A 14,395-nucleotide genomic window follows, 5' to 3' on the forward strand; every position below is an offset into this window, starting at 1 on the left:
CTCGCAGCTGCAGGCTCGTAGTCGGCACCTTCTGCACCTCTGCATGGCGGGATTATCACTTCTGTCTTGCAGCTGAGGTGCCTGGGGCTGTGAATGACTTACTGCAATGCCAGTGGTCATGTTCAAACCCAGGTGGAGCTGAGTTCTGAAGCTTGCTTGTCCCTTGTTGCTCTAGTTTCTGTCTAGCTCCTTTATGCTGGATTTTTTTTTTTTTTTTTTTTTTTATGATTGAGAGTTAGAAGATCGATCTCTCTTCTCTGCAATGGCCAGTGCAGAATGAAGCCAGGAACTTGATTCGGGTCTGCCGCGTAGATAGCAGGGGCTTCGCCCAGGCTACTAGCAGGGAGCTGGATTGGAAGTAGAGCAGGCAGGACTCGAACTGGCAACCATAGGGGTGCTGGTGTGTGAGCTGGCAGCTTAACCCACTCTGCTGGGATGCCAGCCCTCCGTTGGATCTTACACACACTTTCATGGACCACAGCAGTGGGTTTTTTCCTATGGTAATATTGGTCTGCGAGAGGAATCAAAAAATGAGTTAATTGAGGATAGACCTGTTAAAGACTTGGACCTCAAGATGGTAGATAGATTTCTTTAGGGAGCTCTGGAGAAATGCAAATTGGGACTGTGTTGGGGCTGCGCTCATGGTTGATCAACGAGAGGAATCTATGCTCCTTGCCTCTGCGTGCAGAATGAAAGCAAAGGGAGCCGCTGGCAGCCTGGGAAGTCTCGGCCCAAGGCGGGGAGGAGATGCCTGCCCTAGGACGTTCTGGTTGGGATGCTTTGTGCACATGGGGGAGGCCAGGGTGGGAGAAGCAAGGAGTTGGTGATGCATGAAGAGTGCCTGGCTCCATCAAGAAGCACTTCTGAACTGTAGTGCGTAGGGATGTCTGGAGACGCACACACCCTTCCGATACAAGCCCAGTAATAGCTGAGCTGACCACAGCAGTGCCGAGTAACTGGGATGTGATAGGGGAACCGTGGCTGGGCGTTGACCCTGGAGGCTGCAGATCCTTCCAGGGCTGTCTGTAAAGCACAGCAGCTCCCAGAGGAAAGGAGAGGACGGGGAAGGAGGAGGCAGGTGGCTGGCCGGGGACAGGGGTCGGGGACAGGGTGAGCTTTCAAGGTTCTGTAGGACTCTGATCTTCCAGGATGCAAAGAACACAGAGCCAGAGGTGTGGGTATGGGACTGGGTGCTTTTCACTTGAACTTGATCTCTGCTCCCGAGAGCCTTGGGTAGGGAGGTGAGGCATGTGCAGCACGGGAGGAAGGGGGTGATGGGCCTCACCCTACAGGCACCAAGACTGTGCAGAGTACAGGGCTGCTTGGAGGGCCAGGGTCTTGCAAACCCTGCAGCCGACATCAGAGCAGGCCGCAGAGGGAGTGGCCAGTGAGGTAGCGTGTAGGAGGCAGGAGCTGGCTGCCAGGTGAGGTGCTACAGGAAGTGGGCGGGCTGGGTTGAATAGGACCAGAAAGCCAGGGTGCACAGTAAGTTGTAGGGTGGGCAGACTGCTGGGGAGGGGGCAGTGGGGAGACAGAGCTGATGGGAAATAGGACAGTCAGAAGAACCGTTTGCAACGAGACCTTACGAGGTCCTTGGATGTCTGGAAATAAATGACTGACTGACTGACTCGGGGCACTTGTTTCCAGATGGGATGGTATAAGTAGGATGGGGGTCACTAATGGGTCCTCTGAAAATCCCCCTGAGAGCAGAGCTGTTGAGGGTCCACCACCCGTGGCACACAAGGCGCCCTCCCTCCGGTTCCTCACAAGAGATGGTGGCGAGGCTGAGCTGGCCATGAAGAGTGTGCTGGTTAAGAAAGTACATCTCGGAGTCAGTTTCCACCCCCTGGCACGTGGCACAGGTGCGTTTTGGCTAAACGCGGTACGATCAACTCGCTGACATTGTGCCCAGGGAGGTGGTGTCATGAGCCCACCTGGACGGAGCGGGTGCTGGGCTGGTAGTGCTTGCGTGGCCAGTGCTTGACAAAGCCTCGGGAAGGTGGGTGCTGTCGTTACTCCGTCTCTTACCGAAGAGACAGAGAGGTCTCGTCACGTGTCCACGGCCGGGAGGAGCAGACCAAGGGGTGTGACCGGAGCACAGCCACGGGGAGCTGCTGCCTCCTCTGCCTGGCGGTGGGCGGCACCTTTGGGGTACAATGCTGCATGCAGAGCTGTTTCGCATCTTGAGCTGGGTCTGTTTGGAGAGATGGATCAAGTAAAAGAATGACTTGGGGACACGGGCGCTGTGCTTCAGTTGCATTCGGGGCTGTAATTCCATCCTCTTCTTGAGCTGACAAAGCTGAGGTCCTGCTGCCTTGTCACAGGCTCACCCGGAGCCGCCCGGGGACAGAGCCAGGGCTGCTTTCCTGCACGGGGGCGTCTGCCTGTGGCTCCCTCCACCGCGGCACTGTGCTCCTCTTCCCACCAGGTCTGTTGGTGGCCACCCACATTCCTTGGGGTCTCATGAGCACCCACGCCTCGCCTTGCCCCTTGCTCACCTTCAGCACCCTCCGCAGAAATCCTTGTCAGTCCCCAGTGGCCTCTGCCATGCACCCTCCCCACGGAAGCATCAGCCAGGCTCTGATGGAGCATTTCTGGAGCAGAGGCAGCACTGGCTGCCGGGGACAGGCCCACAACACAAATGAGAAAGCTGGGGCCTGGTCCTCTACCAGCACCTGGTCAACCTACGCTAGCTTCAGGTGGATGCTGGCTAAGAGATGCGGGACGGAGGGTTATTGATCCAAGTCGTGGAGGCTCAGACAGGGCAGGGCGAGGAAGGAGCGGTGGCCGGAGGCTAAGCTGATGGGGGATCTGGGGACAGGACTGAGCCCGTGCAGGCTGTAATGGCATCCCAGGTGTCTCCCACTCCCACAGTGGACAGGAGTGGCCTCGGCAGGCAGCCTGGCTGGGGGCAAGTCCTCCCAGCTGTGTGGCCGCAGACTGGCTGTCGATTCTTTCTGGGTCTCACTTATGCATCTATAAAGTGGTAGAAATGATGCGCCCCCCCTCCCCATTGTGAGGGTTAAATGAGTTAACACATAATAACGTATTTAGGCTGATATCTGGCCAAAGCAGCCGTCAGCTGTTAGCACCAGCTGTTATCTAATGCCAGCTCTGGGTGATTTTCCATCCACTCTCCCAGCCCTGCGTGATGGGCAGCAGCGATCTGTTCACCACGGCACATGTCTGCCGCTGGCCTCTGCGGGGAAGTCTCAGACCCCAGCCCTGGGTTTTGTTCCATTTCTGTGTCTTGCCCCACCCTCATCTTCCCCCCAAGCCTTGTGCCAGAGACAGGCAGGGACCCAGTCCTCCTGGAATCCTTGTAGAGGAGGGGACAGAGTTAAATTTGGATTTCCACTGAGCCCAGCCCGCTGCTGCTTCAGCTACCAGAAAGGGATCCAAGTCGCGCTCGCAATCCCACACGTGGGCCCGGGCACAGACGAGCCTCGCACATGGGCGAAAGTCGCACAGTTTTGGCAGGAACGCGTTGGGCGGATGTGGGTGATGCAGCGGGTGTCCCAGCGGGAGGGGGGTGGTTTCCAGAGATGGCCAAGAACCGAGCCTGCGCAGTGCCCACGAGGGGCGGCAGAGGCCCTGCTGCTCCTGCACTGGAAGTCATGATGGTGGCCCCGGGTTTGAGTCAGTGTCACCCGCACCCGTGTCGCTGCCTGGTGGCAGAGACGGGCACCGTGTCCCTTGGCGTTTGCTCTGATGCTGGGATCCCCACCCTGCAGACGGGTCCAGACACGTCCAAAGGTGGGGGGCTTCTCGGTGGAGGGCATCCTTGTCTTCTGTTCTGGTCTCGGGCTGCTGGCCTGGTGCCTGTCTGTCCAGGCAAGCTGCCCAGGCCTCCTGCACCAAGGGACTGGCAGTGGCTGATGAGAATGTGACTTTGTCCGTGGTCTGATTGCTCCTTCCGCCATCGTCCAGGGACTGAGCCAGGTGGAGAGGGCGGCTTCGGAGGCAGGGACCGTCCCCTGTCCCCTACAGAGCCTCTCCGCATCTTTTCACCTCCACTACAAGGAGGCACCTGCGTCTCCATTTCACATGTGGGGAAACTGAGGGCCAGCCTTTGCAAAAGCGGGCGCTTAAACCTGCAAAGGCATCGGGGCAAATGGCTCTGTGCACACAGCTGCAGAGGGCTCTCTCCCTGGGCCGAGTCGGGTGGAGTAGGGCCTGGGTGGTGTTCTCCGATCCCTTGCTAGCCCGGCTGAGGTCCGTGGGGTCAGGCCGCTCTCTAGTTTCCAGGTGAGCAGACTGAGACCGGGTTAAGTGAGGTCACCGAAATCCTCCACAACCATAGGACTTGCTGCCTGACGGGGAGGAAGAGCCGTATCCTCTAAGAGGCTGCGGCTCACTGGCCCCAGCGTGCGCGCCGCAGGGCTGCAGTGCCTTCGCGGGAGCTGCCCCGCCTCCCGAGGCTGGCTGCCAGGAGAGCCATCTGCTTGTGGGGCTGGGCTCCCCCTCCCGCAGCCCCTGCCTTCCCCCGACTGGCTGCAGCCGTTGAAGTTCCAGGAAAAAGATCTTAGCCAGCCTCTTCGGCAAGCTCATCGCGGCGGCCGCTGTATCAATGGCTTGCCTCGCGTTCGGCCGCCGCTGGGGAACGCCAGGGGAGGAAGGAAGGGAAGCGGCTATTTACTTCCCCGGCACCTGCTATGGGCCCCCACTGTGTCAGCTCCTTGACAAATGCCTCCGTTCTGCACGGCAGCCAGCAGTCTTCACAGAGCTGAAGTCACGTCAGGTCACGGCCACGCCAGACACCATCCTCTGCACGGAGAGCACCCTCCGGCTCCCCAGGGCTGCCGCCAGGGCCCACGGGCTCCTTTCCCCTGGAGCTTGGCTCCGTCTATGCTACCGATCAGCATTGTGAACGCCCGGCCTTCTATCTGTGGCCGGATGGGCTCCTGCCCGCAGACGGCTCTAGCTGTGCCTGGGTCTGCTTCTCCATAAGATGCTTAGAGACCTCCCCCGGCCTCCCCTGTCTGCCCCGCGTGGTGTGCACCGTGCTCTGTGTGCACGTCTGTAAGCTGTGTGTGGGCAGGGACTCTGTGTGCCGGGGCCTGGGATGTAACACACTGTGGATCATCTGTCTGCACTTCGTTAGTGGCTGCCGCCCGCTGAGGCGGGGCGGCTTCCTATCTCAGGCTGGGTGGCTTGCGGGGGGTCACGTGTGCTTCTCTGGGGTCTCGGTGTCCACAGCCTCCTGTAACATCTTAGCTTCTCGGCGCTCAGCCACATGTGTTCTCGCAGCAGAGATGAAATCGCGGTGTATTGTGAAATCCCCGTGATGTGTCCAGCATGTACCCTGGGGAAGTCCCATGGGAAAGCCTGGAGCTGGGGGCTGCCCCCTTCCTCAGAAGGACAGCTGTGAACACGGGGCTCAGGGTGTGGCTGGGTGTGTGTAAGGCAGCCAGGCCAGGAAAGGCTGGGACCTGGGCTGCAAGGGAGTGGGGGGAGGGGCGACTCCGCCCACGGCAGTTGTGTAGGGGAGGATGAAGGGAGCCCTGCCCCCTCTGAGTAGACTGGGGTCGGGGGTGGGGGAGACAACGCAGTGGAAAGTCTCGATGCCAGCCCCCACTCAGAAATGTAGCCTAGGGCCGGGGTTTGGGTTTGGAGCCTGGGGCTGCCGCGGGCACAGTGATGGAAGCCCTGGACCTGGTTGCATATGGGGGAGGGAGCAGGGGTCTTGCAGTCAGTTAGGCGGTCTTTGCTCTGCTCCTGCTTTGCCCCGCTGTGTTTCCCAGCTAGGAATGTGGTTGAAGAGCAGGTGGACGAGACCCCTGCCCCTCGCTGGACTTGACATCTCGGGAGATAAATAAGTCTCTTCTCCCAAGGGTCCCGGAGAGACCCACATGGCAGAGAAAGCAGAAAGCAGAGTCCGGTGTGGGGCCATCCCAGCAGGGGCCTCAGCTGGACACCTCTCCTCTTGGCCTCATGTGAGTGACATCCCTCCATGGCTTGAGATCTGCCTTGTGGAGATTGGCAGATGCCATGCACTGGGACACACCTCCCCCCCCACCCCCCACCCCAGCTGCTAAGTTTTAGCAGCACACCAGGACGGGCTTATCTGGGTACAGAAGGCAGTGGTGGATCATGTCAGTGGGGACAAGAGGAGGAGCTGGGTAGTGGAGTCAGTGGCTTTGCTCTCGTGCCGCAGGCTGTCGTGGGAGGGTCCAGGCAGGAGAGGAACCTGGTTGGATTCCCCATGCAAGACAGGTTCCACCAAGCAGACTCAGCCTGGGGGATGGGAGGGGAGGTGGATTGGACAGAATCAGCCCAGGCAAAACCTGAATCTGGGAACCGAGGGAAAACCCCACTTGGCACAGGAGGAACCTAAGATCGGAATGTGGCCTGATGTGGGAGTGAGGTCTGAGGGTACCTGGCGGGGGCTGGTCAAGGCCAAGCCTGCGCGTGCTGCCGAGGTTTCTTTGCAATGGGGTGGCAGCTACAAGCCGTACAGCAGCCACAGATCCATCCCAGCTGCCCCGGGGACATCCGTGGCTCCACCCCGGCTGCCTTCTCGCCGCTACTCCACCTCTGTGTCCTCTGAGCAGCGTCCTGCACTCCATGATCAGAGCAGGTGCGGCTCGGCCTCTGCTGCACAGCACAGCCGCTGGGGAGCTCGCCCCGGGGACTGGTGGGGTGCGAGGGCAGCCAGGCCTCCGTAGTTTTAAAAGCCCCTTCCTCCCAGCCTGGTTCCAATGTGTACCCCAATGGTTGTTAGAAGACAGAGAAATCTACCATCGCCAGTAGCCTGTGGTGGGCGAAGATTCTACTGACAGGCAATTCTGGGAGGATGACTGAGATGTAGGCCCTTCGTCTGGTCCCCAAATGACACCCTGAAGCTCTCCTGAGTTGTCCCTGGTGGTGAGAGCCTGACTGTTCCTCTCGGGCTCCTCTGGCTGCGTTAACTCTGGGCACACTTGAGACAGCAGCTGGCGCATTGCAAAGGCGCTGACCCAGCCCTCGGAAGTGCAGCCCCTGGGGACGGTGGAGGAGGAGTGGAGAAGAGATTCTGGCCTTGAGCCTCTGGGTGCTGAGGGAAGGGGAACCTCCTCCCCCCAGCCGAACGCAGAGGGGGCAGGTGGGAGGGAAGGGGGCGAAGGGCTTCTCCCTGTGCTCAGGAGCAGGATGTGCGGTGTGCTCTGGCTTGGCTCGGCCAGGAGGGAACGTTGGCCAGGGTGCGGGGTGGTCACTTAGGTAGTGCAGACGCTAGGGCCGGGGCCTGTGTCCTCAGAGCTGAGCCCAAGGTGGAAGGGAGCCAGGGGGCTGACAGCCAGGGAGTGACTGGTGCCGTTGCCCCCTGGGGCATGTGTCAGGGCTGGTGCGGGTGAGGATGCCCTGGGGCTATGGGCACCTCTCCGGGCAAAGGTGACATCTGCCCAGAGCCCTGAAAGCCCAGTGGAGACAGACGCTGGTGGGACCTGGTCAGTGACCTGGCTTCTCCGAGTGTCACTCTCACACAGGGACTGGAGGAGCAGACGTCTCGTACATGGAGTCAGCGGAGGAGCTGGCGGGCAGGAAATGCTCAGTAAAAGGGCAGTGGCCCCCTCCTCCTCCTCTTCAGGCGGGGATGGGGTGGGGGTCCCTTAGGCTGTTGTCCCCTCGTCCAGGGGGGACTCCGCCTCTCCACGGGACTCCTGCTCAGGTTGTGCATCGGGAAGATTGGCTGCTTAAGGAGCTAAATGCCCATGCCTGGCCCTTGGGGAAGGCAACGGGCACTGATGGAGGGGCTGCACGTGCCAGTGCTCTGCCTCATGCGTCCTGTGCCCCCCACAGCACCCCAGGGTCATCACCGTCTCATGGGGAAGGATTAGACCCTCATGGGAAAGGCACTGGGCACTGCATCCCCTGGGACCGGGGAGCCGAGCGTCCTGCTGGCGATGGATGATGGGTTTGGTGCGAGCTTTGGTGTCGGGCTACACAGAAGCAGCTCGAGCTTGGCGTTCCTGACCATCTCTTCCTTCCCTGCAGGGCGCTGGTCTTCGTGTCCCATGGAGCCGGGGAGCACTGCGGCCGCTATGAGGAGCTCGCTCAGATGCTGGTGGGGCTGCAGCTGCTGGTGTTCGCCCATGACCACGGTGAGTGCCCCAGAGCGCCGTGGGCAGGTGCCTGGCAGACTGGACGTCACTCGGTTCCTGTCGAGTCTGAGGTCGGATGGGGGCCGCCAGGAGGCTCGAGGAGGCCATCTCTGGACGTGTTTGTGGGAGGCCTTGCCCTGGGCCAGGGAATGCCTGCCCAAGTGTGTGAAGCACTTGCTCTCAAAGTGGACCCTGGGCTCATCCCAGGGGACTTCAAATGGATGTGGTATAGTCAGTTCAAGCATAGGTCAAACTCCAGGCTAACCACAAGGGGCCCACCAGATGTTTCAAACCAGGAGAGCTGGAAAAGTCCGAGTAGGCTATATCAGTCTGAAGAAAACCCCAGAGGGGCACACACGCGCATGCACATAGCCAGACACCTGTAGACACATATGTAACATGTGCACACATGCATACCCATGCAAGCTCAAATATGTGTATATGCACATAGATGTATGTATGCAGATACGCACATAGACGCAGAGGCCTGCACATACATACACAAGGGTACGTTCATACAATGCATACATGCGCACAGACACGTCCCCATGCTGAGTCACTGTTCTTTGTCGTGTAGCAACATCCACAGAAGCCATCGGAAGGCACTGTTCGTTGCTGAGTCAGCAGCTTCTCCATCGTTTTTTGTGGCACCCTCCACGGCACGGGTCTACCGATTCTAGTTCTTGGGATTTTCAAAGTGACAGAAAACATGGCTTCGGTGGAAAATTCTGTCACTCCAGCCTATATCCAGGAATGTGCTTGTGTTGTGTCTCATTTGCAAACAGGTGATGAGGCGATGGCACTGGGGAGGGGGCAGGGCAGCTGGGACAGGGCTCTGCGTGTCCCTGGCCATGGAGGGTAAGCAGTGCGTGTGGGGACAGGAGCCCGCGGCAGAGACAGGCTGGCTGGTGCATCTCGTGCAGCAAGACCTGTGGCTCTGATCTGCCAGGGGACCTTTCCAAGCCCGTCGCCTGCTGGTGTCCTTATGACCAAGAGCCTTGAAGGCCTTGTCAGCCTCGAGAGTCAAGACATGCACCGTGCTTCGCCAACTGCCCCGATGTCAAGTTTGTAAGACGTTGGGGAAACCGCATTTGCCCTGCGGGGGCTGGGTTGTCGTCAGCTCTGCACTCCTTGTCCTGCAAACGGCACAAGATGCTTGGCCTCCAGCCCCTGCCTCCCTGGAGATGGGTGACCAGCATTTCGCCGTGGCGTGAGGACACCCTGGGAGCAGCAGTGCAGACCACGTGGCTGGGATTCCCAGAGTCGGTTTGGTAGCTCAGCCTCAGGTGCTCTGTTGGGTACCGGTGGTCCCGACTGTGGCGGTAGACTGAATGCTGGACCTCATTGATTTTTGTCCCCCTTGGCCCTTTGAAGAACAACTGTAAAAGGTTCCCTTTTGCCGGTAGAGGGAGGGGAAAAACAGAAGCAGAACACCAGTGCACCTCGTGGTGTTTCCAGAATAACACCTGAAGTCAAAGCAGAGCCTTGTGAGATGGCAAATATAGCGTGAGAGCGAGCTCGTGTCTCCAGGTGCCCAAATGACTCACTGGGAGGCTCCTGGAAGCCTGAGGGTGGTGTTTTATCCGAGAGGAGCCCCACTGAGTGTGTGTGTGTGGCTTTTGTTACCTGTCACGAGGAAGTGCCTGTGGCTTGCCTCAGTAGAAGAAAGCCAGGCAGGTGGGCTGCCGAAGCGGGTCTCGTGCAGGCTGCAGAGGGGGTGTCGGGGGCTGCTGGTCTTTGCTGTGTCTCTGTCTTGTTGACAAGAGCCACAGGAAGTGATGGGGAAGGAGGGGTGTTTGGCAGGCTCCCTGGCACACCGTGCCAGTGTTTGTAGGCATGGACACCCCCAGAGGCGCAGGAGAATGAAGCCGAGATCTGGACGTCTGGGTGACGGTTGTGCCAGTGAGAGGCAAGGTCTGAGCATCACGGAGCAGCGCTCGCTGCTGGGGTCCGCGCGGCCCCCAGTGCTTAGACGCTGCAGGCTTCGCCCTGGTCCAAGCCCCCGCCCTGCCGTGGGTCTCGGCTGTGTGGTCTCGGCCCCTCTTGGACCATCTCCTCTACCACTGGGCAAGGTGATGTTGCTATCTGCCCAGAGGCTATTGGGAGAAGCGCCCTTGGGGCCCTGAGGGCCCTCTGTGGTACCTTTTTCCCTTGGTCTGTGCCCCTGTGCAGCCGCAGCATTGACCAGCTGCTGTGCTGTGTCCCTCCGGCCGTGACCCACGGCTCCAAGCAGGGCCCACAGAACAGAGTCAGGTGGGCAGGACTCTTGTCTCTGGCTATAAGGGTCACTGGGAAGATAAATGAAGCAATGGTCAGGACGACACTTGGCGAAGTAGGTGGAGCTACCCATGTGGTCTCCCTGCTGGGTTCTATGGCACAACCTGTACAAACAGGGGTTCCTGTCCATCTGGTGTTTGCCAGTCATAATATGGTGTTGGTGGACTCCTACAGCGTGCTCAGACCCTGAGATGTCGAGGCGTGGCTGCCTGTGATGTGGGCATACAGAGCCCATGTGCCCTGTGTGCCTTGCAGGGCTCCAGGTTCCTTTTATTAAGATTTATTTATTTATTTGAAGGGCAAAGTTAGGGGCGGGGAGAGGGGGTCTTCCATCCACTGGCTTACTCCACAGGTGGCTACAACGGCCAGAGCTGGGCCAGTCGAAACCCAGGAGCTTCTTCTAGCAGGTGCAGGGGGCAAAGGACTTGGGCCATCTTCTACTGCTTTCCCAGGCCACAGCAAAGAGCTGGATAGGAACTGGAGCAGCCAGGACTTGAACCGGCGCCCATATGGGATGCCGGCACTGCAGGCAGCGGCTTTACCTACTACACCACAGTGTCCCCATCCCCCCTCACCCCCGGTTCTATTTTAACTGTAGAATTTTCCCAAATGCCCTCGTGGGTTTGCAGGGGTTCCTGCCCCTCACTGCCTGGCCCTGTGTGTGTGTTGCCCCTGATTGCTCAGGCCAGTCGGCACACCGTTTTTGGAGGTGAGGAAGCTGAGGCCGAGTTGCCATGGATGCGGTTCTCACTGTACAAAAACCCACGTGGTGGTCGGGGAGCAGCATGGCAATGGGAGGGGGCACCTGAGCAGAGCAGCCTGACCGGGAGGGGGCTCAGTTGGCCCTCATGCCCCTCCAAACCAGAGGCAGAGGCCAGCACTGCCTGATGCCGCCCACGGCCAGGGCTCTGTAACCTTGCATGGCCGTCCTCACTTAGCTTGTGGGTTTTGTCCCAGGTCCCCAGCAGCTTCCGGCCGCATCTCCTTGATGAGCGCTGCTTCCCATGGCCCTGGCCAGCTAGCTGTAAGCAAGGCAAGGCGATGGGCTTTGTTAACCACTGACCCAAGCAGCACAGGGCTCTGGCAGTGGAGAGTAGCAGGGCGTGGCTCTGGCTGCCAGCTGGCCCCCCCCATACCGCCCCCCCCACAAGTCATGTCTGCTGGATGCGTTCCCCGCCCCCATCCACCCTGATGTCCCCTCAAAAGGTTTGGAGGTAAAGGCTTGTCTGGGTGTCGCCCTGATCACACCCTGGCCGCTGGAGAGCTGTGGGAGGAGGAACACGTGGAGTGGTGACCACCCTCCGAGTGACAGCGGCACCTCTGCCCCCCAGAGCAGCCCAGCAGCCCCTCCGTGAGCCCCTAGGCAGAGAGAGGCGACGTGTGCAGTTTGTTGATCGACCCTCAAGAGTTGATGAGCCAGATGAGTTTGGACCATGCATATATTAAGCAGGACATTTGCGTGGGCCAGCACTGCTGGGGCCCAGCAGGGTGGCAGCTGCAAAGTTGGGGAACAGAGGAGCATCCAGGCAGCGGCGTGGCACCCGGTGGGGCTGGCAGGTGGCTGGGTCTCGTTACCTTGGATGCCAAGAAATTTCTGGGGCATCTGGACGAATACTGAGGCCCTGGCTTCCCTGTGCCCGGAGCCTGGGACGCTGTCCCCGTTGTGGGCAGAGCAAGCCAGAGGCAGACATGTTGAGGACTCTGGCCATTACTCGGCATCACCTGCCCGTGTCCCAGCTGGACCCTGAGTGGTCTGCAAGGACAAAATGCAGGAAGAGAGTTGCTGGCTTGTGTGACTCAGGGCGGCCCTGAATCGCTTTAGACAATTGGAGGCTAGGAAGGGTGAGGTTGCTGCTGGGCAGGGCTCGTGGGCCTGGGGGCTGGGAGACTTTTAGGAGAGTCCTGAGCCCCCCAGGGGGGAAGGGTGGGCAGCAGAGCTGGAGGAGCCGCTGGCCCCGGCTGGGCAGGTGGAAACACCAGCAGCTGGGATTTTCTGTGGCGTTCTAAATATAGCACGGGGAAAATTGGGCTGGGTGTTCATGTGGTCCCCGGGTCTACCAGCTGCTTGCTCTGACTCAGAGGAAACCCCTCGGACTTCCACGAAGTCTACTGGGGAGAGGGCATGGGGGAGGGCGAGCCTTCAGCAACCGCTAACCACAAGTCTGTGTGCTGGGTGCAGGGCAGCCTGCCTTTTTTTTTTTTTTTTTTAAAGATTTATTTATCTGAAAGGCAGAGTTACAGGGACAGAAAGGGGTCTTCGAACCACTGGTTCACTCCCCAAATAGCCCCCTACAGCCAGGGCAGCTAAGCGAGTCTGAAGTCAGGAGCTCCCTCTCGGTTTCCCACGTGGGTACAGGGGCCCAAGCACTTGGGCCATCTTCTGCTTTCCCAAGTGCATTAGTGGGGAGTTGGATCAGAAGTGGAGCAGCCAGGACTTGAACTGGTGCCTATATGGGATGCTGGCACTGCGGGCAGTGGCTTTACCCTCTATGCCTGCTTTTGTGAAGGAACCATCCTTGACTGATGGACAGTGAGTGACTTCTCTGCTAATAATGGAGAGAGAGTGCGAAAGGAAGGGGGGAGTGGGAGGAGAGGAAGTTTTGAGGGACTGTCCAGGCCCCACAAAGGCAGAAGCAGAGGTTTTAGCAAAGAGATGGGTGAGTGTGTGTGAGCGCGTGTGTGTGTTTCCATACAGGGAGACAGATTTCTGTAAGGCCCCTGTCTCAGAGTGTTCTAAAATAGAGCGTCACCAGTAACAAGTAATACATTGTTGCTGCAAGCGTTTGAGAAATGTGCTGACAGTTTCTCTTGCGTTAGTAAATATGAGAGTGAAAGTGGCGCTGAGTCACCCTGAGGTGCCTGGAGAGTTCATGGGGCCCCACCCCGAGCGCGGTGACCATGAACTTGCAGCACGCGCACTGGGCGTGGAACCACATGTCCCGTGGAGTCCCTGTCGTCCCCCCTTCTCCTGACGTTGCTCACTCAGGTGAGGGTTTGGCCGCTCCATGGGAAATCGATCTCTGACATGAGTTTGTATTGGATAAGAGGTTAAGGTGATTGCCCGAGGTTGTCTGGTTGCCGAGTGGCAGTATGGGGTCTGAACTTGGGCTCTCTGGCTCTGGAGCCTGCTGCCCAGGACCACTGCACCCCCTCCCAACCCGATTCCCCTCGGGGAGCCGGTCTCCAGACAGATGCCCACGGTTCCCTCGGACGCGGCAGCAGCACACACTTGCACAGAACCTCCCAGCCTGCCCGAGGCTTCCCAACACAGCCTCTCCCGGGAGCTCATCAGAGACCCCAGAGCAAACAGCCTGGCCTGCTGGCAGGTGTCTGCCCAGCTCATGGTGTGCTGGATGGAACCTTAGGTGGAGTGGCTTTGAAATGGTGAAGCTTTGCCGCTCGCCGTCTGCAGGGTGAAGTCGAAGACCCAGGCACTGGCTGACTAAGTCAGAGCCCTGGTTCATAGATGGTGCCCGCCCTCTGTGTGCGCAGAGGGGAGGAGGGCCAGAACGCTTTCTGGGGCCCCCTTTGCAAGGGCCCCAGTCTGGCGCATGCGGGTTCTGCCCCCACGACCTCATCACCCCTGTCTCCTGACAGCAGCATCCTGGGGGTAGGATCTCAACATGAGCTTGAGGGGCACAAACCCACCTCCACCCCTCTGCCCCGGAGCAGAGAGCATAGGTGTTGGAGGCAGACACAGCAGCTGTCAATTAGTCTGTGCCTGGTGGCTGGGTCAGCTTGGCCGGCCACTTCATCCCCCTGCGGCCTCCACCGTCACACCTGTCTCCTGCGGGTGCCGTGGCAGGGGCGGGGGGTGTTTGGCAGCCCGCTCAGCCTCCCCCTGCCAGCCCTTTGGCGGGAACAGAACAGGCACAGCTTCAGAGACGGGCCTGGCCAGCGACCTTCACCTTCCTCGTCTGTCAGTGTGCAGGTGCCGTGGCACGTGCTCGACTGGAGTGGCGTCTGCCTGCAGCTCATGGCCTTGGTGGTGCGGTGGGGGCGGGGGGAGGGAACAGGGGCTCAGGAACCAAGCAGGG

At 59.5% G+C, this 14,395-nt stretch overlaps 1 protein-coding gene across 1 annotated transcript in view; it reads left to right on the forward strand.

Moving 5' to 3' along the window:
* Window positions 1-14,395, forward strand: part of MGLL (monoglyceride lipase) — a 108,246-nt gene that overhangs the window by 24,886 nt on the left and 68,965 nt on the right. Inside the window, exon 3 of the mRNA XM_062200095.1 lies at window positions 7,975-8,081. Within this exon, the coding sequence (XP_062056079.1) occupies window positions 7,975-8,081 (107 nt within the window). The remainder of the gene's footprint in view (window positions 1-7,974; window positions 8,082-14,395) is intronic.

This window comes from Lepus europaeus, chromosome 9 (genome assembly GCF_033115175.1).
Source record: "Lepus europaeus isolate LE1 chromosome 9, mLepTim1.pri, whole genome shotgun sequence".
Lineage (NCBI taxonomy): Eukaryota > Metazoa > Chordata > Mammalia > Lagomorpha > Leporidae > Lepus > Lepus europaeus.